The sequence below is a fragment of the Atta cephalotes genome (genome assembly GCF_000143395.1).
Source record: "Atta cephalotes unplaced genomic scaffold scaffold00049, whole genome shotgun sequence".
Lineage (NCBI taxonomy): Eukaryota > Metazoa > Arthropoda > Insecta > Hymenoptera > Formicidae > Atta > Atta cephalotes.
In genome coordinates this window covers 1,908,817-1,934,762 of record NW_012130113.1, presented here as the reverse complement: position 1 = coordinate 1,934,762, position 25,946 = coordinate 1,908,817, and the positions used below count along the sequence as shown (strand labels likewise).

Below are 25,946 nucleotides of genomic sequence, written 5' to 3'. Positions count from 1 at the left end.
CGTTGCCTTGGCAGTCTCAGTGTACCCGTTTGTACCTCTCTTATTTCGTTGTACCTCAAAGGTTCGGAGATACAGCGCGTTTCAGTTTTTGCGCAACCCCTATATAGTATCTCCGAACCCTTTGAGGTACAAACGAAAATAAGAGAGGTACAAACGGGTACAAACAATTCTCTTTCGAATGGCATAAATGAAATTAAAAAATTTTAAAGTTGCGCGCTGGCCATTTTTTATTTTTCACTTTTTGTTTAACTGTTTGAGGTATAAACGAAATGATGATCGGTACAAACAAGTACAAACGAAGTACAAATGGCCTGCAGAATTAATTTTTATTTTTGATAAAGTTGAGCGCCAAGTCACATCGATATCATATCTTCGATAGGTAACCATATATCTATCTTTCAGTTACCATCTATATTTACTTTTGATTCGATAGATCCTACTTTTCACCGTACTGGTCGCGAGAGTGTTGGCATATTTCATCATACATCTGCGTTCAGTTTGATCACACGCTTTAAATTTTTATGTCCATTTCCACCAATATAGATTAACTTTAATCTTGGTTCAACTTACTCTTCGCCCTTTTCTAATTCTAAAAATTAAAAAAAGATGAAGAATAAGTTGAACCGAGATTAAAATTAATCTACAGATCTAGATTAAAATTAATCTTGGTAGAAACAAGTATTAATGAATTCGATCACTCGCACTACACTGGACTAGTGCATATATTAAAAGCTGCTTTATATAAAATATTTCAATATGCAATGATTATGCAATATAATCAACTTCGACAATTAAATACATGTATATTTTGTTAAATAATGTAATAATATCATTAGTAGATAGTCAATCGTTTAAATATTTATATACTTTTACATTTGAACTTCGCCAATTTCATGTATACAGGAGCCATTTAAATCGATCTAAAATATCTCACTTATTTTTGATGATGTAAAAAATGTTTTAAACGAAAGTGGTTTCGAGGGGGACGTATTTTAATCAATTTGCTTTTATTCTAGGCGAAGGCGCCAAAAAAATATGGAGAGAAAATCACTTCCACTCTTTTAAATGGAATTATATAATTTTTTTTAAGTAAAAGAATCATATTGTATAAAAAAATTATACAATTCCATTTAAAAAAGTAGAGGTGATCTTCATATCTTTTTGGCGCCTCCACCTAGAATAAAAGCAAATTTGACTAAAATGGATCCCCCTCGAAACCGTTCCACTTTAATTTGAAACATTTTTTATCATCAAAAAATAAGCGAGATATTTTAGATGATCGATTTAGTGGACCATCCTGTATAACAGCTTCTAGTATGCACTGATCCACTGTGTAGCAAGTAACCGAATTCGCTATTATTTCTATCTTTATTGTTTATTACACATGGAAAAAAAAATGATAAAATGAAGCCGACAGCGCGTGAACACCCAAAAGGTACCTTTTCATGCTGATGCTCATTTTCAGCGTCAAAATAGATCATGTAATCAAAATTGATGCTTGATATTCGTCGATTTTTATTACATATTTGATTTTGATTTTGACTTATTTTGATGCCGAAAAAAAAGCATCGAGCATCAGCATGAAAAGATATCTAAACGAAAGCAGCCATATAATAAATTTTTAGCGCGCCAACATTGTACAACTCGTCAAAGCCATGGATGACAATCATCAACAATGCAGTCAATTTTACAGATTATATACATGTACCTGATAATACTCGAGTTTTCACCGTGCTGTCGATATATCTGGTCGAGAAAGTGATGAGAATAAATAGAGAACAATTCAGATTTCCAATTCACCAAAAAAGCTTCTCCGAGATCCTTGCCATTATTAGCTCGGTATTATTAGCACACAGCAGCAATCAATGTTTTATACATCACGACGATTGAATAACACTCGCGATCACTATTCGCGTCCATGAGCCCTTTTTCGGATAATAATTACGAGAAATATGAAATGTCCTCCCGCCTTCCGACTTCGATGTGTCCCGCAATAGGCAACTGAATAACAAGTTCGAGAATCGCAATATCGCAGTTCAAAATTTCGATAATCGAAGGAATTCAACATGGCCGAAGCCAATCAGCATTCAGCAGCTTCGACTGCCTAACGTCAATTCAGGTGTGTTCGGGGAAACGCTATTAGCGCTATGTGTCATTCTATCCTTGTTTTATGTTTAATAAACAACGAAGATAAAATAATAGAGTAGCTAATAGTCTCTTCCCGAACACATCATTCGTCACTCGCCGCGACCACAAATATGCACTTCTCGCAAAGTGCAGAAGGCGCAGATTATTGAAATAACGGACGAAATAAATAATGTATTGTCCGAATTCATTATTAAAGCAGATTAATATATTTTTCTAATCAGTGTCCTATCGGAAAAAGGAAAGATGTATGTTTTCCGTTTTCCAAGTTTCTCCTCCGGTAACTTTATCTTTCTTTTTCTCGCTGTCTCTCTCTTTCTCTCTTTTACTCACCGATCTATTGCGCGCGTTCGATCGGCGAGAGTCCAGTCCTCTTCGTACTTTTCCCCTTCCTCAGTTCCGGTGCAAAGTCTCGATCACCAAAATCTTGCTGCTCTGTAATGTTCTGAAAGAGTACGTCACAATAACGTTGAGTGTGTAACAACAAGGACGGAACGGAAGAAAACGACGAGGAAATATCGAGGTGATCATTGTTTTTACGCGGCTCGCGAGCGAAACAATACTGACAGAATTGGTTGACTAATATCATCAAACTTCACGCGATGACCATTTCTTTTTGACAATCATACGCTAACTTCGGATTCTGAACGCTCAATTGCAGCTATCTTCTTGTCCTTCTTGTCTTTGAACAATTTATTCTACATAATACGAGATTAAAACTTTTGCAATTGCCTATCTATGCTTTACGCGTATGATACATTGACTTTTGTCTACAACTTTCTATGACTTTGCAATTAAATTTCGTGTACCTAAAATATTTATCTCTTTGATTCCTTAGGTAAAATCACGTTTCATATTATGTTCAATATTTCTTGCGTTTTACCACTTTTTATCTTTTACCTTTTTGCCTCTTCGTTTTCTGTCGCCCAAGATAAAAATGAATTTTGAAAAAAACAAGAAACATATGATGTAACAAAAAATATGATTGTTGAAACAGTCGCAAAAAGAGAATATAGCAAGAGATAAAAAGCAATAAGCAAAGAGCACTGTAGATTAGGCTTTAGTATCTACTGTTGAATATATACTTAATATTTAATGTAGATAATATAGCATATTTAATGTAGATAATATAGATAATGTAGATAATATAGATGTGTATATAAAAATATATAAGAATATATAAGAAGTATATAAGAAATATATAAGAAAATAAAATAGAAAATTTTTTCAATACAGGAATCCAATAACAATATAAAACGATGGCATTTCGTGAATTAGTGGAAGGAGACTGTGGAGGTTCCAGCTCTCTAATACGTTTGGCATCGCATTATGTGCGAGATCATGGCTTCAAGGAAGAAGGAATTCATCGACCATTTAGTTCGTCGGAAACGTTCCAAACACCGGACGCAGATCAATTGGTCCAACAATTCTTAGAGGAACCTGCCTGTCCACAGACGTTTCGAATGGATAATCTATTACAAGAAATGAGGGAAATAGATCAGAGTATTCATCCCCCAAAAACTGGACCTGAGATCATAAGGGAATTAAAGAATGACTTGGACAAAGCTTGGGGACCTTATCTTACATCTCTTACATCAGACGTAATTTTATTAAATTTATCTTTATACAATTATACTTATTTCTAGCATTGTAAAATATTTCATTATTGCAAATTAATTATCCTACAATTCTTAGAGAAATTTGCTTGCCTGCAGATATTTTGAATGAATAATCTATTACAGGAAATAAGGAATCAGAATATTCATTCAGAAACTGGATCTGAGAGCATAACGGATTTACAGAATGATTTGAATACAGCTTGGGGAAATCCTTATCTTACATCTAAATCTCTAGACGTAATTTTATTTAATTTATTTCTGTAGAATTGTAATTTATTTCTAAATTTATTACAAGATAATTATTACAAGTGAATTATAGGAACTAAATGCAGACGATATATGGAATGCATCTATTTTACCCGTTCAAGAGGAGGAAGGCACGAATTACGAGATAAATGAATTTGGTTTAGATCCAAAATGGGCAGAAGATTTTTTGGAATATAAGACAGATGCTGTACAGGATATTACTAATAAAAATAATATTGTTCAAATTAAGGAAGCTGAAGAGCCAAAATTGGCATACTCAAGGTTTATGAAATTCATGGAACGAGAAGGTGATATTCCTATAGAAAGCAATCAAACAGCAATCAACTTGAATGGTACAAGCGAGGAATGGATAGAACAATTTATAGAAAATGATGCAGCTAATCTCAATGACAATACAGTTTTGAATAAAGTAGAAGAAGAATTAGAATTTGCAGGTACATGGATAGACGAATTTGTAAAAGAAAATTCTGTTGCAGGTAATATTTTAATGTCTTTTTTTGGAACTAAGCATGTGTGTCTTTAATTACAATGACTCTATTAATATAAGAATAATTAACATTTTAGGAGATAATATGGAGTCATTATGGAAACGATTTCAAGAAGAATGGGATAAGATCTCTGCAGATGGAAACTCCTATACGCACCCGTGGTTATCAGAATTCGACACATATTATGATCCATTTAATAAGGAATATGATTTCTCTGAGACAAATCCTATGAAAGATTTGCCAAATGCTTTGGCAGAAGGCAAGAAACGACTAGAGGCGGGTGATTTACCAAGCGCTGTACTATGTTTTGAAGCTGCCGCTCAACAGGATGAAAATAATATTGAAGCCTGGTTACTCCTTGGCAAGACACAAGCTGAAAATGAGCAGGATCCTTTGGCCATCTCCGCTTTAAATCGTTGTCTGTGTTTGGATCCATCGAACAGCGTTGCTCTCATGACATTAGCAGCTTCTTATGCAAACGAGTCTTACCAAAAGCAAGCCTGCCTAACACTAAAGGAATGGTTATTAAAGAATGAAAAATACAAACATCTTGCAGGTTCAGAATCTAATATTAAAAAAGATGAACATCCGAATTTCAATGTGTCTACCTTATTATATGAGTAAGTCAAAAGTCGTTTTAATTTTAGGACATTTTTTTTTACATGTTATTTCGTTGTAGCAAAATATATGATGAAGTCAAAGATCTGTATATTCAAGCCGCAAGAATGAATCCTCGAGATGAAATTGATGCGGACGTACAGTGTGGATTAGGTATATTGTTCAATTTATCGAATGATTACAACAAAGCTGTGGATTGTTTTCAAACAGCGTTGCACGTGCGTCCCGATGTAAGTAAAATTTATTTCTGTAAAATTTATTTGTGATAAATGAAACTAATACACACATTTGAATATTCCCAAAAGGATTCCAGATTATGGAATAGATTGGGAGCTACTCTAGCTAATGGTCAACGATCAGAAGAAGCTGTAAATGCGTATCATCGTGCCTTAGAATTATCTCCTGGATTTATTAGAGCACGTTACAATCTCGGCATATCTTGCGTTAATCTTGCAGCATATCAGTAAATATAGACATAATTTTCAAACTACTTGTAAAAATAATGTATCAATGAAATTATTATATTAAAATTATATTATGTTAAAGGGAGGCAGGTGAGCACCTTTTGACAGCATTGAATCAACAAGCTGCTGGAAGAGGTCCACAAGCTAATAGTGTACCTCCGAAAGCAATGTCGAATACAATATGGTCAACGTTAAGATTAGTTATATCATTGATGCGCAAATATGATTTAATGGAAGCCGTAGAGAACAGGTAAGAATTCTTACACAGAAAAGAATTCTTTGTTCAATTTTGTTTTGCATATATTTAAATACGAGCGATTATTTATATTTTTCTTTTAATACGATTTTATGAAATATTTTGTAGCTAATATAAATTGCGTCTATAAAAGCATTATAACAGTTACTCATGTATTTAAAATACCCATAATATATTCTTCTAGAGATTTACCAAGATTAAATAAGGAATTTGGAATAATGTAAACGGACACAAATGCTATCAGGGATTATACAATGGTTCATTTTTATATAGACTATTTAGGAATACATTCGGAATTACATAGGTAATCAACAAATAATAGAATGTCTTCGATATATTCTAACATTTAATTAAATTCTAAGATATTCTAATTAAACACAAAAAATGTACATACAAATAGATGACATTTAAGATATTGTTGAGTTATTGCATTTTTATATGTACTGGCTCTCTAACTTTGATATTCTGTATATACATATATAAGAAATATAAAACTGGGACAAATAACTCATTTAGTGTTAACGTAAAATATGATTTATAAATAACAATTGAATAATATTTCAGGGTAATCTAAGGTTTGTTCGCGTCGCATGCTCCAATATGCTCCTGTCATAACTCTTTCTTACTCCAATGCTCTCATTAGAGTGAGTAGGAACTATGGCAGGAACATGTTGGAGCATGCGACGCGAACAAACTTCTATTATATTAACTATAAGGATTTGTCAATATCTTACATTTCTAATATCTATTTTTGTTTTTATAAAAAATAGATGTAAGTGTATATTTTAAATTTATTTCTATTGAAAATATTCCAATTACTCAAATTTAAATCTTGATTCTATTCCAATTTTAAAATCTAATTTTAAACTCTCTCTTGATTTTGTCATAAAATTGTTATTTAAAATTTTATGTACACTCATGGACATTAAAAAGTTGTAGACTTCATTTTTGGGTTAATTTCGAAAGACAACCTATTCACCAAACGATTGATTCTTATGGATCTATTAAGTGAGTAGGCTGCATTCTGAAACCCATCGAAAAGAAAGTTGCAATCTTTTTTATAAGTATATATACTGAAACTATTTTATGAATTATTATTACAACATTAATAAAAATATAGAATTTTATATTTCTTTCTTTTATTAATAGTTCTAATAGAGTGATTATTGATTACTTTGTCAGGAATAGAAATAATGGATAAGATAAAAATGCAACTGAGAGGTTATTATATATTTATTTTTTATGATGAATTATAAATATTATTAATCATTCTAACATAATTAGATTTATAATAAAAAGAAATTATTGCTAAAGGCACATCAAAGTTACATATTTTGTAACACTCAAAAATTGATTACATAAAACTACTCGTTAGTATCAACAGATTTGATAAAAACTATTTTAGTAAAATTCATTTCACTAAAGACATATCTTCTGTTCCAGAGCAGAATGAATTCGATTGATAATTAAACTCTGAAAAATCTTGATACGATCTGTGTATGTAGAGCATTCAAACATTGTATAATTATTTGTATAATTATTTATAAATGCAGTCATTAATTAATTATATTTAAATATTTTTATAATTAATTATATTTAAATATTTTAATATTTGTGATGTAATGCACTCCAAATATCTAATTTTCGTATACATTCGTTATTTTAGATAAAGCTTTATTAAGTATTACATCACTTTTGCTCTGGGACAGACTTTATATTTTTAGTTATAATATAATATATCTATATAGAACGATTCAACAGTTAATTATAGATGAATTCTATTTATATCTCTTTTCGAATTTCATTTAATAATTGATGAAAGTTATTGATTGTTAAAAATGCGTGCATCGGCACAACTATTAACTAATGAACATCAGTTTACATAACTGATCAGATTAATCAGGAACATATGTCTGAAATGTTTGTAGAAATGATTAATCTGTGAGTATAAGTGCACACAAAGTAATTTTCCGCAATATTGTTAAAATGTGATATATCGGAATTTATATTCGTAATTCCTTAGTATTATCACTTCCTTGTCTAGAAATTAGCTAATAAATGATATTTAATGGAACCTTATGTTCACAACTTTAGAGTTGTCAAAAGTTGTTGTCCAGTTTCCATTATCAATGATTTTACATGATCCGCATGCATAATTTGATTGCACATTTCAGTGCATCTTTGAAATGTTGCCATGTCATCTCTCGGCAATATGCGATGTAGACTTTTCATAGACAATGCATGCGGTAAATAATTCAGGATTTCTATAAAAATTCAGAAAAAATTATTGCATTATATATACTGTCTATTGCATATTCTGTTCAGAGTATTGTTTATAGTAAATGTTCGACTTACCTTTCATAATTTGTGTATACAAGAGATGTAGCTCCTGTTCCATCGTTGAAGTAGCAATTTTGTCCCGTGTTAATTCAATAAGAAACTTCCACTCAATATCCTTCGTATATTTATCCTGAAATATGTAAAAAGACATTAACTTATCTTATAAAATATTAGATAAAATATTAGACAAAATATTAGATAAAAATTCGATATCTCATTGTTATATTAAAAATACCTTCGCATATTGTACTACAGTTTGCGGACAGCTATCCATCAGAATTATCGTTACTTCTTCCGTATTCTGAATGCATAATGTCTTAAGAGATAAATTTCCGTCGATATTTTGCGTTTCGAGAAACTGCTTGACCTCGTGCAAACATTCAATCGGCAGAAATTCGCATGACAATACGGATTGCAACTTAAACAATTCCTTGGATATAGTCTTTTCGTTTTCGGATGCGTTGCTAAAATTCGTTATATCCTTAAAATCGTTCATGCTTAAAATTTTTTGGTAATCTTTGGCATACGGTGGCATTTTGTTCAAATAACTCGGTCGATATTTTGCGAACATAAAGTATTCTTTATCATTTTCTTCCTGATCCTCTTTGGGATCCGTTTTATACACTCTTGTTTGAGTTAATTTCCCTAAATATGATCGCACTAATAGTTTGAATGCCTCAATGAGAGCAAAATCTGATCGTATCTGATTTTTATTTACAGTTGGCCATTCCATCATGAATTTCGAACTGAAATAATTATGTAAATACTTCTCGAGAAAAACTTGCAAAGTGGTGGCTGCGTTGTGTCCGTCTCTTCCAACTCGCGATGGCAAATACTCCAGGAACACCTGTATGATTTGATGCAATGACAATGTATCTTCTTCTTCTATTATCTGTATCAGAATATCGGCGAAAGTAGTGTTCTTTATGAGCATCAAGGTACCAGCAAAATCCGAAAAAGTAGCAATCATAGGACTTCTCTTTTTCATTGCAGCTACATCGAACAACAGTTCCCAGCGTTCCAAAACAATGTGCTTGATACATCGCACGGAAACTGGTTCTAATGCCTTCTCCGCTTGTTCTTGTTTGTCTGCTTGGATGTATAAAAGCGCCAAGGCGAGTTGAACGATATCGCTGGTTTCATGTGTTAGCAGAAGATTTATCAATTTCTCAGTAGCATATTCCCTTAGCACAGAACTGCCGAAGACCAATTTCAATAAATCCTCTTTCTCCAACTTACAGATGATCTCTATTATATTTTGTCCTTGGAAAAGCGCGTCCGCTTCGGATCCGCTTTTCATTGTGAGAAGCGCATCTGTCAAGAACGTCAAAAGTCCTGCTGCGTCCTGACAGCATTTCCTGGATAATACTTCCGAAGGCTTTAACCCAGACATTTTGTAATAAGAAATACATAAATCCCAATCCGATTCATTTTCCGATCGTATATAGTAATCCGCGAGCAACGCGCACGATTGATTGTAGAGATTTTTTAATTTAAGATCGTTCTTGCGTGTCATATCATCGAATTCCTCATTATTCATATCATAGAAAACATCCTTTGCTAAGCGTATCAAGGCATGTGCTTCTCCCAGTAAATGTCGATAAGTGCTTGGACTAGAGGATTTGTGATTTCTTGCTGCACTCAATATATCGAAATATACGTTCTCGAATTTAGGTAAATTCAAAGAATACATTGTCCATGAATTATCAGCTTTAGCCAGCAAAATTATATAATTCCTTGTATGCAACAATTTTTGTATTCCTAAGAACGGTCTTAAACCAATTAAACTTATCGGTTCGATCATATTGGGACAAGTCACTCTCGTATCATCTGTATTATTTGACAATTTCACGATATGATGAGAAAGACGTAATGTATAGGATTCGAGACCAGCTTCGGTCAATGCATGAAGTACTGTGTGCTCCAGTGCCACATGATGAACAGGTGCGGTGAATGGATAAGTGGTCAGGCATGTCGCATCCACAGAACTGTTGCTTGCCGCGGCAAAGTGATACAAATATCCTTCTTGCGTAGTACAAACAAAGCAACTTATACCTTGCAAGTATCTGTACTTGTCTGATCGCAACATAGACTTCTTCACACTAGTGGTATTACATTCCTTCTTCATATACAACGGTTTCAACACCATGCATTTGAAGATTTCTAGAATTCCGTTTACCTTGGCATTACTATTTCCAGCATTGATTTTTAGACATAATAAATTTTTTATCATATAATTTTCAGACCAGCCTACATCAGGTGAAGTTGTTTTAATAAAGATCCTTATGTCCGTTGGATTTAATATAAAAGGACTGAGAGCATGACCTGGACCAACTCTTTCTAAACTTATCAAGGGCAAATTCACCGTTAATGGCTGTGAAGAGGGATCAATAATTCCTTGCGTAATTAGCCTTTGCATCTCATCTTTTTCATTGTATATTAGATGTTCCCAGTCTATGTAATTCTTATTATTACTTGCCTTTGTTTTATTGAAATCACCTGTTTCTGACTTATACCATATACTTCCTTTTATGCCCTTGTGTTTTTTATCCTTAGATTTTACATTGGATATTACCGTCTCATTATTTTCAGATGTCACATATTGACAATCTTGATCTACAGCTTTGTGTTTTATATTTGTTCCTTGCAGTGACGCATCGTCATTTCCAAGACTACTGCTATTTTCTACAAGAGATGAATCTGTGGATATAGACGTTTTGTCGACGGAAGAAGAAGTGGAAGTTAAAGAACTAAGTTGGTCAATATCTTCGTACATTGAGTTTGTAAGACGAAAAACGGATAAAGTTGTATTATCCATGATTGCTATAAAATCCTCTATGATTTCCATGCGCGTAGGTATAAACGTGAATCCCAATGACCATGGTCTAGGCTCAAAATCTATAAACTTTATCTTTGATACTTGTTGCGTCTCAATCTTGAACTCGTGCAGAATGGCACTGTTTCCCGAGGCTATCAGTAAGTTTCCAGTGCATTGGCAGCAAGCAATCAATGTAGGCTGCACGCTCAGAGGTAACTCTATCATTTCTAAGCTGTTCAAGGGTCGATTTAAACTCGGCGTGACCCGACCGGCAATCCTGGCTCGCATTGGCTGACTCTGATCCTTCGCTATAGCCCAATTTACATAAATCCTTACAAAATTAGAAGTAGCTCTATTTGCATGATTATTGCTCGCAGTATCTCTGAGATATTTTGATTCCAGCGTCATGACATAATCTCCCTTAGTGCAATGTACCATTTGATTGATCATATCCACTGTGGGGAAAACAGTACGCAGTTTAACGTCCGAATTCATCAGCTCCCATACCTCCACGCAATGTGTGGGCAATGCCAGTAGGAGCATCTCCTGTCCCTGGCTGATTGCTGTGCACATCGCTGTAGGCTCCTCGATTTGGGCGACATTCTGCCCTAGAAAATTGTGTACCGTTATCACACGTACCATCTCTGCACTCCGTTCTTATCGTTTATCTAAATGAATAGAATAGAAATTTATTACTTCAGTTTCATCTATCTAATTGTTAAAAGTATGTTTTCAGAAACAAATTATTATATAAGTTAAAGATAGTAAAATGATTAACTAGAGAGTCAGATACATACATTCTCCCTTTACATACCTAATTTATCTAAGATTCTACAACTCTTACATGCAGTGGAACACAGGCATTATAATTATACTTCTGTTTTCGTTGGAGTTTTTGCTTCGTTGACAATTGTGTGAGCGTCGTAACGAATGAACATTCGATGTTTTCTTAATAATGCCAATAAAATATGACTCAACGCACGGAGTTACGATTTGTGGAGGAACGACATGCTGTCAGGTATCTCGTTATGGAGCAACGGGCCGGTGGAATCGTGAGTACATTTATTGGCATTATGTCGTTTGTGAGTTAATCTCATGAAAATCGATGCAACGCGACACACACGGTGGAGGATTCACGAGAGAGAGAGAGGCGTAACAGATCGCATCAACAAGCACGATTGCGCGGGGTATTCTCGATCGGCGTCATGCTTGGCGTCATGCTTGAGATGCGTTTCATTCGACGAAAATGATTATCTAACGCACAGTAGGAGGGAGAAAGAGAGAAAGAAAAGAATTGGTCTGTTTGACATTTCCTGGCAAATCGCGCTTGCGCATGAAGAGCTTGACAGCACGATGCATACATCCTTGCAGTCCCTGCATTGCATTATCCCTGCATTATGCTTATAGTCTGACTTAAAAAGAAATAGATATATGGGATTAGATATTCGGAAAAAAAAGAGAATAGATGAAAAATACAATTTGATTGCAAAGAACAAGTTGGAGTACACACCATCGTTGAAGTCAAGTTATGTCGACAATAAAATCTATATATCGATGGACAATCTTTTGATGGATGTGCGTTTGACATGCGTACTGTTAAGGATAGTTTCGGGTGAATGTACTCACAAAGGAGGTGTCCCTGTATGTTATCCATTTTGATAAGTTTTAAATATGTTGTAAAGCATCAAAAAGATTAGATCTATATTTTTTATCTGCTTATCTCGAAGTTTTAGAGTTGAAACAATCATCAAAAATAATTTTTCATTTAAAAAGATTTTTTTCATTTACATTTTTGAAAAATGAATATGTTATTAAGAATATAAAAAATATCTAAATTTTTACTTATTATTTAAATTTTATATTTTATTTAAACTTTTGTGTGAAATTTTTTTATATATCATAATTTCATTCGTATCAAAAATATTCGCTGAAAATGAAAAAAATGTTTATTTTCGAGGGAATTGTTTCGACTTCTAACCTTGAGCTAAAAAGATAAAAAAATATAGGTCTAATATTTTTTATTTTATAACATATTACAAAACCCAACAAAATTGATGAGAAAATTTTTTGATTTGGAAAATTATAACGTAGATAACGTATGTACGAATCGTTATTATGTTCGTACATACATGATAATGTAGATACGAAAAGCCTAATAATGTCCTAATCGAAATATTCAAAATCAAGGATGAAATCGAAGAAAATATATTGGGTTGTCCGGAAAGTTCGTGCCGATTTTGAAGGAAAATTGAAACGCAGAAGATTTAAATTTTTAATTTCATTTATTAAATTTAAATCTTTTGCGGCATGTAGTATTTAAATATGTAGTATTTAAATATATAAATGATACATATATGCATAAAAATATTTAAATGTTTTATATAAAATATACCACTACACTAGTAATGATAATTATCAATATTACAATAGTTGCATTTTTCGAAGAAAATTGCAGAATAACGTATATTACAATTATTTCACTCTTATTCTGATGACTTTTTTTTTATTTTTCTTATGATTAAATGAAACGTTTTATCTATGAATATTATTTATAGACAAAATAAATTAAAATATATAATATATAATATGTCAATAATATGTCATAAAATATATAATATGTCAAACAGAAAGAGTTACGTGAGAAAAATAAAATTGAAAAAATATATATGGACATTCTACGCCAATGTTCTGTATTTCACAATCACATGACAGTAGAGATAATACGAACATGTTTGACATTAATATTGGATAGATAACGCTAAATAATTAATCATAATTTTTAATCATTTATAAAAACGTAAAATGCAAGATACTCTGCAATATTATGTTTCTATGAGTTTCTGTGTAAAACATTTTGATTGGTCACATTCGTGTCAGAGAAGTGTTATGTTATTGTTGAGTTCGCAGGACGTTCTTCTAGAGAAAAAAAGAGAGAAAGGAAGGGAGAGAGAAAGAGAGTGAGGGGAGAGCGAGAGAGGGAGGACGATCATGATAAGAGTACTTGACCACTGATGTATCAGTGTGCCTGAATCACAGCTATTGTATTTGGTAGTTCCAGTTTGTACTGTGTGATCTGCGTTTGAATTATTACCATGGCGTTACCAATAGCATTGACAACTTTGTTTAAGTACGTTTCATTTTATTCTTTAAAATATTTCCAATTTGAGAACAAAAGCAAATATATTCGAAGAGATTTTTGAGATTCAATGTATATACACGTCTGTGTGTACTCAAGCAGAACAACAAGTCATTATGATATCAAAATGTTAAAATGATTCCAAAATGATCACAAAAATCATTTTTTAATCATTTTCGATTCATTTTGATATCATCTTAACGTTATCGTGACTTTTTCTGCTTGGGTACATTTTATTTATAATTAATTGATCTTTCACTTTTTCACACTTTTAGATACATAGATGAACAAAAAGAACAATATATAAATAATTTGAAAAAGGCAGTAGCTATTAAATCTGTGTCAGCATGGCCAGACTACAGAGACGAAGTGATTAAAATGATGAAATGGACAGAAGCAAGATTGGAAGATCTTGGAGCAATTACAGAATTGGCTGATGTAGGAAAACAGACTCTTCCTGATGGCAGTGAAATCCCACTTCCTCCTGTGTTACTTGGAAGTCTTGGCTCAGATCCGAAGAAAAAAACTGTACTTTTATATGGCCATTTGGATGTACAGCCCGCATTAATGAAAGATGGCTGGGATACTGAGCCGTTTACTCTTACCGAGAAGAATGGAAAACTCTATGGTCGAGGCAGTACAGATGATAAAGGACCTGTTCTTTGTTGGATACATGCATTGCAAGCGTATAAAGCAACTGGAATTAAGATTCCTGTCAATCTCAAGGTATTTTCTCACGAAATTAAGAATAATTTGATATTGTTATTCAACATTTATTTTATAATATACATAACATTTATCTTAACTTACCTTTGAAATCTTTGCTTAGTTTGTCTTTGAAGGAATGGAAGAAAGTGGTAGTGAAGGTTTGGATGAACTTCTTTGGGCAAAGAAAGATAGCTTTTTAAAAAACGTAGATTATGTCTGCATATCTGACAATTATTGGCTGGGCACCAAAAAACCATGTGTCACTTATGGTCTACGAGGTATCTGCTATTATCTAATAGAAGTCACTTGCGCCACTAAGGATTTACATAGTGGTACTTTTGGTGGATGCGTATACGAAGCTATGGCAGATTTAATTTATTTAATGAATACTCTGGTCGATGTTAACGGTCGCATCTTGATAGATGGCATTTATGATAATGTCGCAGAATTGACGAAAGCCGAATTAGACAGTTATAAGGATATAGATTTTGATATACATGAATTTAGGAATTCGGTTGGAACTAAAGAACTAGCACATAAGGAAGATAAAGTATGTACATATTTAGTTTTTCTTTTCTACTAAAAAAAATTCTGAAATCTACATTAAATATAAGTCTCTATATTAATTTTTACAGATTAAACTCTTAATGCACCGTTGGAGGCAACCTAGTTTGTCTCTTCATGGAATAGAGGGTGCTTTCAGTGAATCAGGAGCAAAAACAGTAATTCCGAGTAAAGTTACTGGCAAATTTTCGCTTAGAATAGTGCCTGACATGACTCCAGACGAGACGACTGACAAGGTGATCAAGTATATAAATAAAAAATGGCAAGAGAGAGGCAGTCCAAATATTATGAATGTGAGCTTGTTCCACGGTGGCAAACCATGGTCCGAGAATCCCGATCATCCGAATTACGTAGCTGGTCGAAAAGCTACTCAACATGTTTACAACGTAGAACCTGATCTCTCTCGTGAAGGTGGATCGATACCAGTTACTTTGACCTTTCAGGAAGTTACTGGTAAAAATGTATTGCTCTTACCAGTCGGTCAGGGTGATGATGGTGCACATTCTCAAAATGAAAAGTTAAATGTACATAACTACATCCAAGGGGTAAGTATAACTATTGAAATTAACAATCTAAACATTTACTGATTTTTCATTGTAATCAATATATTAAATAATTTATTTTCTCGTTGTTTCCAGACGAAACTCCTTGCAGCTTATCTATATGAAGTAGCTCACGTGTAATATTTTGCTATTGACAATAACTTATCCTGAGGTGCTTGGAATTTTTTTTATTATTAATTTACTTTGAAGCATTATAATATATATATAATAATATATATAATATATATATAATATATATAATATATATAATAATATATATAATAATATATATATATATTTATATATATATATATATATAAAATTTTAGTTAAGATATATACAAAATTTTGCATTTAAACATTGTATATGCCTTAAAAATTTTACAAAAATTCTATAAAAATGTTTTCTAAGATTCGTACAGATTTCTAAAATTAATGTACAATATAAAATATATTCTTAGTAAACAATATGTACATTTTAAAGAGTTCCAATCCTTAATACCCAAGCTGGCTCACCTCTGTGTGCGTTAGCTGGTAAACGTATTACTAGCTTATTATCGGATTGTTTCCACTGGAATGAATATTCAAAATGTCATTTATTATTTACTATCGTTTTCATAATATATACTTAAATAAATAAAAGCAACATATACTTAACATATACTTAATTAAATAAAAGTAATAATACACTTACGGGAATTATCGATGAATAACCAAGTAGATGTATCTGAGAACTCTTCGAAAGTTTGAGCGAGCCTAACAATAAGATATTATCATCTGGCCATTCTAAAATTGAAGCATATAACTGTTTTTCATTTTTGCTTAATGTGTACCAGACACTTCCTGTTAAGGTATCATTTTGTACTGTCCAAGGTTTAGTATCATAAATAGCTTCACCGTTAATTGCTAGCCAAGCACCTAAAATTTACTTGTGTACCATTAAGATCATTAGAAAATTGATATTTGAATTAATCGAGATACTAATAAAAAACATGATAAGATATAAAAGATGTACCCATTCCGCGTAATCTTTCTTCAAATATTGGTGTAATGATACCATCTTTTGTTGGCCCAACGTTCATCAATAAATTTCCACCGCAGCTTACAGTAATTACTAATTCCTTCACTAATCCCGCCAATGTATAATATTCGGATAAAACAGCGTTTCTGCGATATCCCCAGGATTTTTTATCAATAGTCATACAGTTTTCCCACTTATGTGGGAGAAGTACGCCTAATAAACAAAATTTTATTAATTATAAATCTATGTACAATATATATCTTCATTTAATAATATTATTCTACACATAATTTATATGTTATATTATAACATTGCTATATATAATATTGTTATATTATAATTTTTATGCTATTTACCAGGATTAAAACGATCTGTACATGTAAAGAAATCACCATGATGGCATGGTATATTACTGCCCCATCTATCATTCACCACAACCGTATCTTTTACAGGGCTTTTATTGTATAACCATGCTAGAAATTCCTTCGATTTCCAATAAGAATCCGATGCTTCCCAATCTCCATCTGACCAAATTATTTCTGGCTTGTATGTTTCTACCAACTCATACAATTCTGGTATTATTTTATGAGTTACGAATCTATCTGTTGTAAAATTGTTTTGTTTGTCTGTTATATAAAGGGGATTATACCATTCATACATAGAATGGTATAAGCCAAATTTTATATCTGTCTTACTACGAATAGCTTTTGCTAATTCACCTATTTTATAAAAAAAGGAATACATATTTAGAGAATTATCATACTTAATACGAAATCTTATTGTTAGATATATATCTTTATTACCAACAAGATCCTTCTGAGGTCCAACATCCATAGAATTCCAGCTGAATGAATACTTCGATGGCCATAATGTATATCCTTCATGATGTTTGCTTGTCAATACAACATACTTTGCACCTGATGCCTTGAATAACTCGGCCCATTCAGAAGCATTGAAGAACTCGGCAGTAAAATCATGTGCAAAGTCTTGATAGGTAAAGTTCGGAGGATATCTTTGTTTCATAAAGTCGGAATATTTCGTAGTTTCAGTTTCCTCTAGAACATCACACAAATATATAATACAAATTATACAAATATTATAGATACTATACATATTCATGTGACATTTATAAATATAAATATAACATTCTACCTTTCCAATTGTTCCAGAACCATTCAGAGCCAAAACTAGGCACACTGAATACACCCCAGTGAATAAAGATTCCAAATTTTGCAACATCATACCAAACTGGTAACGGTCGACTGTCTAGACTGGGCCAAGTTGGAACATATTTGGGCGCTTTTGTTAAAGTTGACACAAAATTTTCCTCTTCTGTTCTCACTATTACAATATAATGCGCCTTTACTGACACGCAAAAAATTAATACAATGCATAAAATTATGCGTACAAATAGCATCATTCTGATCGAGACTTGACATAAATAAAAGCAACAGACGTCAATCCGGTCTTTTATTCCTATCTGTTGTATGAAATCTCGACAAAGATTCTATTTCTGTGTGCTGTTTTGTATCGTATCGTATTTCGAGATTAGATTAGATCATTACTGTGAATTTTTCCACAGAAAATGTTTTATATTTATATTAGAAACGATTCAAGTCCTTGTTAAAATTTTGCATTTACATGTTTAACATATTTGAGTATTAATTTAATCCAATATGATTATGTTATTAAAATATTTTGTGTTAATTATTTTGTGAAAAATACTTAATATTTTTCAGTATGAAAATAATACAATCTATGAATGAGCAAACAAACAAAAATAATGTATTCTAAAACGTAAATTCTAACATAAATGAATAAAATATACGTTAATTTAACATATAAATATTTTGCTAAAAAAATGTAAATGTTGTATGTTTATTATCTGTATTAGTTTTGAGAATTGACTACATAATTACGTTCGTTTTTGTCCCAATTATCATAATTAAAAAATACAAAACTAAAGTATCATTCAAGATACAATTTATATTATAAGAGAAAAGGAAGGAATACAGGGAATGAAGGGAATAAATGTAAATATAAGAAATTGCTTAAAAGTGAAAAATGATACACTAAGATTCTATAAAATTTTCTTTTTTTTATGAATCTTCTTTTTATATAGAAATATCAGTATTATTTGTGTCAATTTTAGGGAACGATCACTATATGTTAATGGCTAGTTTGACATGTTAGCACATATACGATTTATTACCAATTGTATGGCTACCACTATGACCAATCGCGTCACACAAATATTTCAAGAGTATATCGCACAATCTCGATTTGTGCTTTTCATGAAAATAAGATCACAGGAATTTAAAAGGATAAAAGGAAAGAGAGAAGAGTTTGCTATATAGACACATCTCATATTAGGATCCATCTATAAGATAAAATCTATTTTTAATTACGTGTATTTTGTTGTGTGTGTGTGTGTGTGTGTGTGTGTGTGTGTGTGTGTGTGTGTGTGTGTAATATTACATATATATTATTGTGTGTGACAATCTATATATAATATATTGTATATAAAATAAAACTCTAATCAATATTTTTCTTAATCCTTAATACCCAAGCTGGTTCACCTCTGTGTGCGTTAGCTGGTAAACTTATTTCTAGATTATTATCGGATTGTTTCCACTGAAATATGAATATTCAAAATTATTTGATTATCACTTTCATAACATATACATACATAAAAATAGTAACACTTACGGGAATTATTGATGAATAACCAAGTAGACATATCTGAAAACTCTTTGAAAGTTTAAGCGAGCCTAACAATAAGATATTATCATCTGGCCATTCTAAAATTGAGGCGTACAATTGTTTTTGATTTTTACTTAATGTGTACCAAACACTTCCTGTTAAGGTATCATTTTGTACTGTCCAAGGCTTAGTATTATAAATTGCTTCGCCGTTAACTGTTAACCAAGCGCCTAAAACGACAAATTTATTTATATATCATTGAGATTGTTAAAAAATTGATATCTAAATTAATCAAGATACTAATAAAAAAACATGATAAGATATAAAAGATATATACCCATTCCTCGTAATCTTTCTTCATATATTGGTGTAATGATACCATCTTTTGTTGGTCCAACGTTCATCAGTAAATTTCCACCGCAGCTTACAGTAATTATCAACTCTTTTACTAATCCTGCCAATGTATAGTAATCGGATAAAACAGCGTTTCTGCGGTATCCCCAGGATTTTTTATCAATAGTCATGCAATTTTCCCACTTATGTGGAAGAAGTACACCTAAAAAATAAATTTTGTTAATAGTAATGTAATCAGTTATTGATATCTATTAATACCTATTTAATTTAATAATTATAATTATATTTAATTGTAGACGAGAGAAAAAATATAATAAAATTACCAGGATTAAAACGATCAGTACATGTATAGAATCCACCATGGTGACATGCTATATTAATGCCCCATCTATCATTTACCACTACTGTATCTCTCACGGGACTTTCATTGTATAGCCAGGCTAAAAATTCCTTTGATTTCCAATAAGAATCTGTTGCTTCTGCCTCTCCATCTGACCAAATTATATCTGGCTTGTATGTTTCTATTAATTCATGTAATTCTGGTATTACCTTCTGAGTTACAAATTTATCTGTTGTAAAATTGTTGCTTTTGTCTGCTATGTAGAGAGGATTATACCATTCAAATAAGGAATGATACAAGCCAAACTTTATGTTTGTTTTATGAATAGCTTCTGCCAGTTCCCCTATTTTGTATAAAAAAAAAAGGAATATTTACAAAAATCATTATACTTAATGCGAAATCTTATTAGGATTATATCTTTATTACCAACAAGATCCTTTTGAGGCCCCACATCCATAGAATTCCAGCTGTACGAATACTTTGACGGCCACATTGTATATCCTTCATGATGCTTGCTTGTCAATACAATATACTTTGCACCTGATGCTTGGAATAACTCTGCCCAGTCGGAAGCATTAAAGAACTCAGCAGTGAAATCTCGTGCAAAATCTTGATAGGTAAAATTTGGAGGATATCTTTGTTTCATAAAGTCGTTTACAATCTTCAATCCTCCTGCAATATTATTTATAATTATAAAATATTACATTAATCTTTATAATATTTTTTCATTATAGAAATAGAATATGGATCTTTCAGCAAAAGGTATAGATGACATGGTGTAAATCAGTATCTTTATTGTTTTCCAATGTTTAACAAAAATGAAATGATCACTGTGTTATAATATTATGTCTCTTGCTGGAAAGCATCATATATTCAACCTTTCCAATAGCTCCAAAACCATTCAGAGCTAAAGCTGGGCACACTGAATACACCCCAGTGAATAAAGATTCCAAACTTTGCTTCATCGTACCAGGATGGTAGCAGTCGACTGTCTAGACTAGACCACGTTGGAACATACTTTGCTTTTGTTGAAAATGATACAAAATCCTCATCTCTTTTCGTTATCACATTAATATATGTTTCTGACAATGATACACAGAGGATCAAAATGACGCACGAAATGTGTACAAACAGCATCGTCCTGCTAGGAAACTTGTAATGAAAGCAATGATATTGTTGGAAGACCCTTTTATTTCTATCGTCTGCTTTAAACATCATCAAGAATTCTATTGTTACATATTGTATATATTGTATATATTACATTTGTATATATTGAAATTAGATTAGATCGAATCTCTTAGTCTATCTATTTTTAAGACAAAAATTACATTATTATTAATCTCGATGCATCTAATTTATACATTAAATATAATTTAACATTTATTGATCGGAATTATTACGCTGTAATTCCACAAAAATAAAAGCACTAGAACATTTTATAAATAATATTTAAATTAAAAATGATGATGAAATTAAAAATTTTTATTATAAGATATAATTAATTAATCTTTATTAATTAAGATGGATTAGGATTATTATCGTAACAGAAATCTATAAAAATCTCAAAAAATAGTACATATTTATTACATTATATTTTATACTATATTTAGAAAATTAACAATTGCAGATTTATAAACTTAAATTTATTGATATTTCTTTTCAAATCATGCTGGATAAACAACTTCGTATTTACAATACTATTAATCATATAAGTGATATAAGTACAAATACTATACTATCTCCTACCATTGAAGTATATTATATTATCTTTGACTAATACATAATCATATGTGTATCTTAGTTCCACTTTGATTTCACAAGGATTGTTTACAAGTAATTATATCATCAGAGATGCGATTTATAAAATAGATACTCATGTAATCTATGTTGTATTTGCATAAAAAGCGCTATATTACATTCTAAAATCTTTTTACGTATTTACTTCTACCGGTATCCAATATCTCGTTTTTCATAGCTCTACTCTCTACAAAATATTCGCTAATTTGATGCTCCGAAAAGAAATCTTGTCCATTCAAAATATCGTATATGAAATATTATACGAGGGAAATCTGTAATAATGTGACATATACTATAATATTTTCCATGCGATATTTTTCGAAAATAGAATATGATTTTTGGTCCCTTTGGCCTTTAAGGCCACTTCGATCACCCCCGTAATAACTTTAATAATAGTAGTACATTGGAATTGACCAATCGTATCTGTCGATCGTTTCTTGTCAAATATCGATCAAAGTTATTATGTTTCTTTGTTTTGTGCGAAGTGAAACAACCTGAAGCCTTATTCTTAGAAAATATTGCATACAAAAATACATCACGTACATTATAATTTCATACATTTTTGTATGCGACATTTTTCAAGAATATAGTCCCAAGAATCGCGTTCTGGTACATTTTCATATGCGTTCAATTGCAAATGAAATCGCACAATTTGAAAACGAAACGTAGCGTGATTTGTCGTTTTACACTTTCATGAAAATAAGCCTGCAAGAATTTGAATCGACTTTGTGAACAAGGACGTGAAACGAAACGTGAGAAGATCAGCTAATCGTTAAAGGATAAACCGGATAGATAGCATTTACCGGCGTTTTGAAAAATTGGAATAGAATTTCTTGTGGAAGATATCACGAAATATTCAACATGGCTTGGGTGCCCTTGGAGTCGAATCCAGAGGTAATTGAGTCTTCTGTCGAATTGTGATACGTTGTTCGTACAGCAATTGAATAAGCATGTTTTCTGTTTTAGGTTATGACGAAGGTAAGCAATTGCAACGTTCAGTCAGTTAATTTCATTATTTCCTCGACATGAACACGATACTTCGTCGATATCAACACACTTCTGGTGAAAAAACAGGGGAACCAATTTTCCAGATCTCTCCAGCATAATCTTTGAATATACAAAAATTTAAAGTACGATTTTTGTTTTTATAGTTCCTCCACAAGTTGGGCGTTCCAAAGAAGTGGTCGATCTTAGATGTATACGGCTTAGAATCGGAATTGTTGGCGATCATCCCCAGGCCTATTCTTGCCGTTATTTTGCTTTATCCTATTTCTTCAAAGGTACATGATGTATGACAATATATTAGAACCTCATAACAACATGAATATAATAATGAATATAATAATGAAGTTATTCTTATTTTTAAACAATGAAGTTCAAGGCACAGTTTAATATTATAATTATAAGTCTGGTTTTAATGAGTGATCTGGTATATACTTTTGGAACTTAAAGTGAAATAGATACATATTTGATATTTGGAAAAAGCAAAAAAGATAATACATATTCCTATTTATAGTAAACTATTTAAGGCTTTCTTAAATTTATCTTAAAATGTTATGAATTATTTTATTAGCTGCAGAGTATCTAAAGATGAACTTAAGGAAACCTTAAATATAAGGTGATTTTAAATGAATACAGATACTAGTGCAGTCTAATGCAAAAATAAAAAAACAGATCTTATATAAAATTGTATTCAAAACTCTATTCGCGAACTGTGCAGATTGCAATTCCATTGCTATCTCCCTTTTTCTACTCATGTTCACATGTGTCTAACACATGAAAGAGTTTTATTTTACTGTATACTTCACAATCTGTTAGAAGTCCAGTATTTTATCACATTTGGTACTTCGAATAGAAAACTATTGGACAAAGAAAAAGAGAGGATTTTGTTAATTCAAGGTTTGCTATTATGAGGTTCCAATGTATCATGAAACATTTCAAGATTTGACTGATGTGTTTTTACAAGCAAAATTTGTTTTATTATCTCCCCTTAGATTGAAAAGACTAAAGAAGAGCAAGCAGAAGCTAAGGATAACAAGAGTGATGCTGCAGAATCTGTTTATCATATAAAGCAATCTATTTCGAATGCGTGTGGAACAATTGCATTACTTCATAGCGTGGCGAATAATTTGGATGTGTGAGCATCTATGATCATATATTAGGTATGGGAAAAAGTTTGTGGCGTTTTTTAATGCCATCTAACGGGAAAAACGCCACGAACTTTTTCCCACACCTAATATAATTCAATCTATTAGAGTGATAAAAATATCTATTAGAGTAATAAAAATGTCCTTTTTTCTTTACAGGATACAGTTGGAGGATGGCTTTTTCAAGAAATTTTTAGAAGAAACCAAAGGACTTTCGTATATTGAACGTGGCGAACGTTTAGAAAAAGCGCAAGATATCATTGATACTCATATGGAATCTGCTCAGGAAGGACAGACCGAGGTACTTTCTATTTCATAGTTGAGAATGATTTTTTTTTAAACTATAAATTTCAATCATTTAAACAATGAAATTTAAACCATATATTCTTTCTTATTTTAGGCACCCGCTGAAGATGTGGAGGTATATCATCACTTTGTCGCGTTTGTCCATAAAGACGGTTCTCTGTATGAGCTGGGTATGTATTCAATCCACATTGACTTTACAACACAGTTAAATTAATAGCGAATTTGGATTATTAGATTATACTTGCATTATTAGATTAGTGCATATCTATTAATGCTGCTATACATGAAATTAACGAAATTTTTAATAAAAATTTAAAAACATATTTTAAAGATTAAATTTTATTTAAATATCTAATAATGATTACATTTTAACAAAATATACATGTATTATTTTATTATTTATATATTGTTCTATTATTTTAAAATTAATTATATTAATTATATTAATTATATTAATTAATTATATTATGCCATTGCATTTAGATATTTTATATAAAACAACATATATTATTGGGTTGTCCGGAAAGTTCATACCGATTTTGAAGGAAAATTGAACGCTTAGATTTAGAAGAAGAAGATTTAAATTTTAGTTTTACCAAAAATCGGCACGAACTTTCCAGATAACCCAATAATTTAATGTATTAATGCATACTAATTTAATGTACTACGAATAATATACCTATTACCGAATTTATAACCTGCACTAAAAAACATTGTTTTCCCAGACGGTCGAAAATCTGCCCCTATCAATCACGGTTCAACTACACCGGAGACACTTCTCGACGATGCCGCTCGCGTGTGCAAGGAATACATGGAACATGATCCTAATGAAGTTCGTTTTACGGTGGTCGCACTCGCTGCTAATGAGTAAATGGCGCCTCATCCTCAAGTGCATTCGCCTTTAAGCTAATTTAAGTTCAAATAATTTATCTTATACGTTATATATATTATAATGTTACATATATTTTACTTCAGCAACGCATTTGTTTTGTCAATTTTCTTAATTGCCAGCTTTTTTAACACTGTGTAACTATGTATGTTAATGAAAAAATTTATATACGCAGTTGTATATGGCACTGTTTTGTTTTTATTGCAAACAATAAGTTCTTACTGCAGTACATTGATTTTCTATGCACAATTACATGCATCGAGTTTGTATCAAGTTTGATAATATTGAAAGTGATATTGAACGTAGATATTTTTGATTCAAAAAGACGATAAAAATATGCAACGTGAGGTGCTAGAAGCATTTAAAACAAACTCCTACTGCGCGTCGGTCAAGGTCTCTAAGCTTTACGCAACAAGACGGATGAT

At 31.6% G+C, this 25,946-nt stretch overlaps 6 protein-coding genes across 6 annotated transcripts; 3 read left to right on the top strand and 3 right to left on the bottom strand.

The window, feature by feature from the left end:
- The first annotated feature begins 3,404 nt into the window (after positions 1 to 3,404).
- Positions 3,405 to 6,081, top strand: LOC105622860 (peroxisomal targeting signal 1 receptor). The gene is made up of 7 exons (XM_012204271.1): positions 3,405 to 3,746; positions 4,084 to 4,507; positions 4,596 to 5,139; positions 5,199 to 5,367; positions 5,443 to 5,600; positions 5,684 to 5,851; positions 6,042 to 6,081. Exons 1-7 carry the CDS (start codon positions 3,405 to 3,407, stop codon positions 6,079 to 6,081), a joined length of 1,845 nt encoding a protein of 614 aa, XP_012059661.1.
- A 1,858-nt stretch (positions 6,082 to 7,939) lies between these two features.
- Positions 7,940 to 17,911, bottom strand: LOC105622857 (Hermansky-Pudlak syndrome 3 protein). The gene is made up of 4 exons (XM_012204268.1): positions 17,892 to 17,911; positions 8,433 to 11,664; positions 8,213 to 8,327; positions 7,940 to 8,121 (listed from the first exon to the last, which is right to left on the bottom strand). The coding sequence occupies exons 2-4, from the start codon at positions 11,655 to 11,657 to the stop codon at positions 7,940 to 7,942; spliced, it is 3,522 nt and encodes a 1,173-aa protein (XP_012059658.1). The 5' UTR covers positions 11,658 to 11,664; positions 17,892 to 17,911.
- LOC105622856 (cytosolic non-specific dipeptidase) lies at positions 14,108 to 16,106 on the top strand. Its single transcript, XM_012204267.1, has 5 exons — positions 14,108 to 14,142; positions 14,427 to 14,877; positions 14,981 to 15,409; positions 15,495 to 15,968; positions 16,062 to 16,106. Exons 1-5 carry the CDS (start codon positions 14,108 to 14,110, stop codon positions 16,104 to 16,106), a joined length of 1,434 nt encoding a protein of 477 aa, XP_012059657.1.
- On the bottom strand, positions 16,397 to 18,405 carry LOC105622858 (alpha-L-fucosidase-like). Its single transcript, XM_012204269.1, has 6 exons — positions 18,138 to 18,405; positions 17,789 to 18,040; positions 17,342 to 17,704; positions 16,980 to 17,198; positions 16,659 to 16,882; positions 16,397 to 16,535 (listed from the first exon to the last, which is right to left on the bottom strand). The coding sequence occupies exons 1-6, from the start codon at positions 18,403 to 18,405 to the stop codon at positions 16,443 to 16,445; spliced, it is 1,419 nt and encodes a 472-aa protein (XP_012059659.1). The 3' UTR covers positions 16,397 to 16,442.
- A 1,115-nt stretch (positions 18,406 to 19,520) lies between these two features.
- On the bottom strand, positions 19,521 to 21,519 carry LOC105622859 (alpha-L-fucosidase-like). Its single transcript, XM_012204270.1, has 6 exons — positions 21,261 to 21,519; positions 20,809 to 21,054; positions 20,366 to 20,725; positions 20,026 to 20,244; positions 19,695 to 19,918; positions 19,521 to 19,619 (listed from the first exon to the last, which is right to left on the bottom strand). Exons 1-6 carry the CDS (start codon positions 21,517 to 21,519, stop codon positions 19,521 to 19,523), a joined length of 1,407 nt encoding a protein of 468 aa, XP_012059660.1.
- Positions 21,520 to 23,040: 1,521 nt separating this feature from the next.
- On the top strand, positions 23,041 to 25,706 carry LOC105622855 (ubiquitin carboxyl-terminal hydrolase isozyme L3). The gene is made up of 7 exons (XM_012204266.1): positions 23,041 to 23,073; positions 23,146 to 23,157; positions 23,331 to 23,459; positions 24,174 to 24,316; positions 24,486 to 24,627; positions 24,727 to 24,802; positions 25,358 to 25,706. The coding sequence occupies exons 1-7, from the start codon at positions 23,041 to 23,043 to the stop codon at positions 25,501 to 25,503; spliced, it is 681 nt and encodes a 226-aa protein (XP_012059656.1). The 3' UTR covers positions 25,504 to 25,706.
- Positions 25,707 to 25,946: the final 240 nt, after the last annotated feature.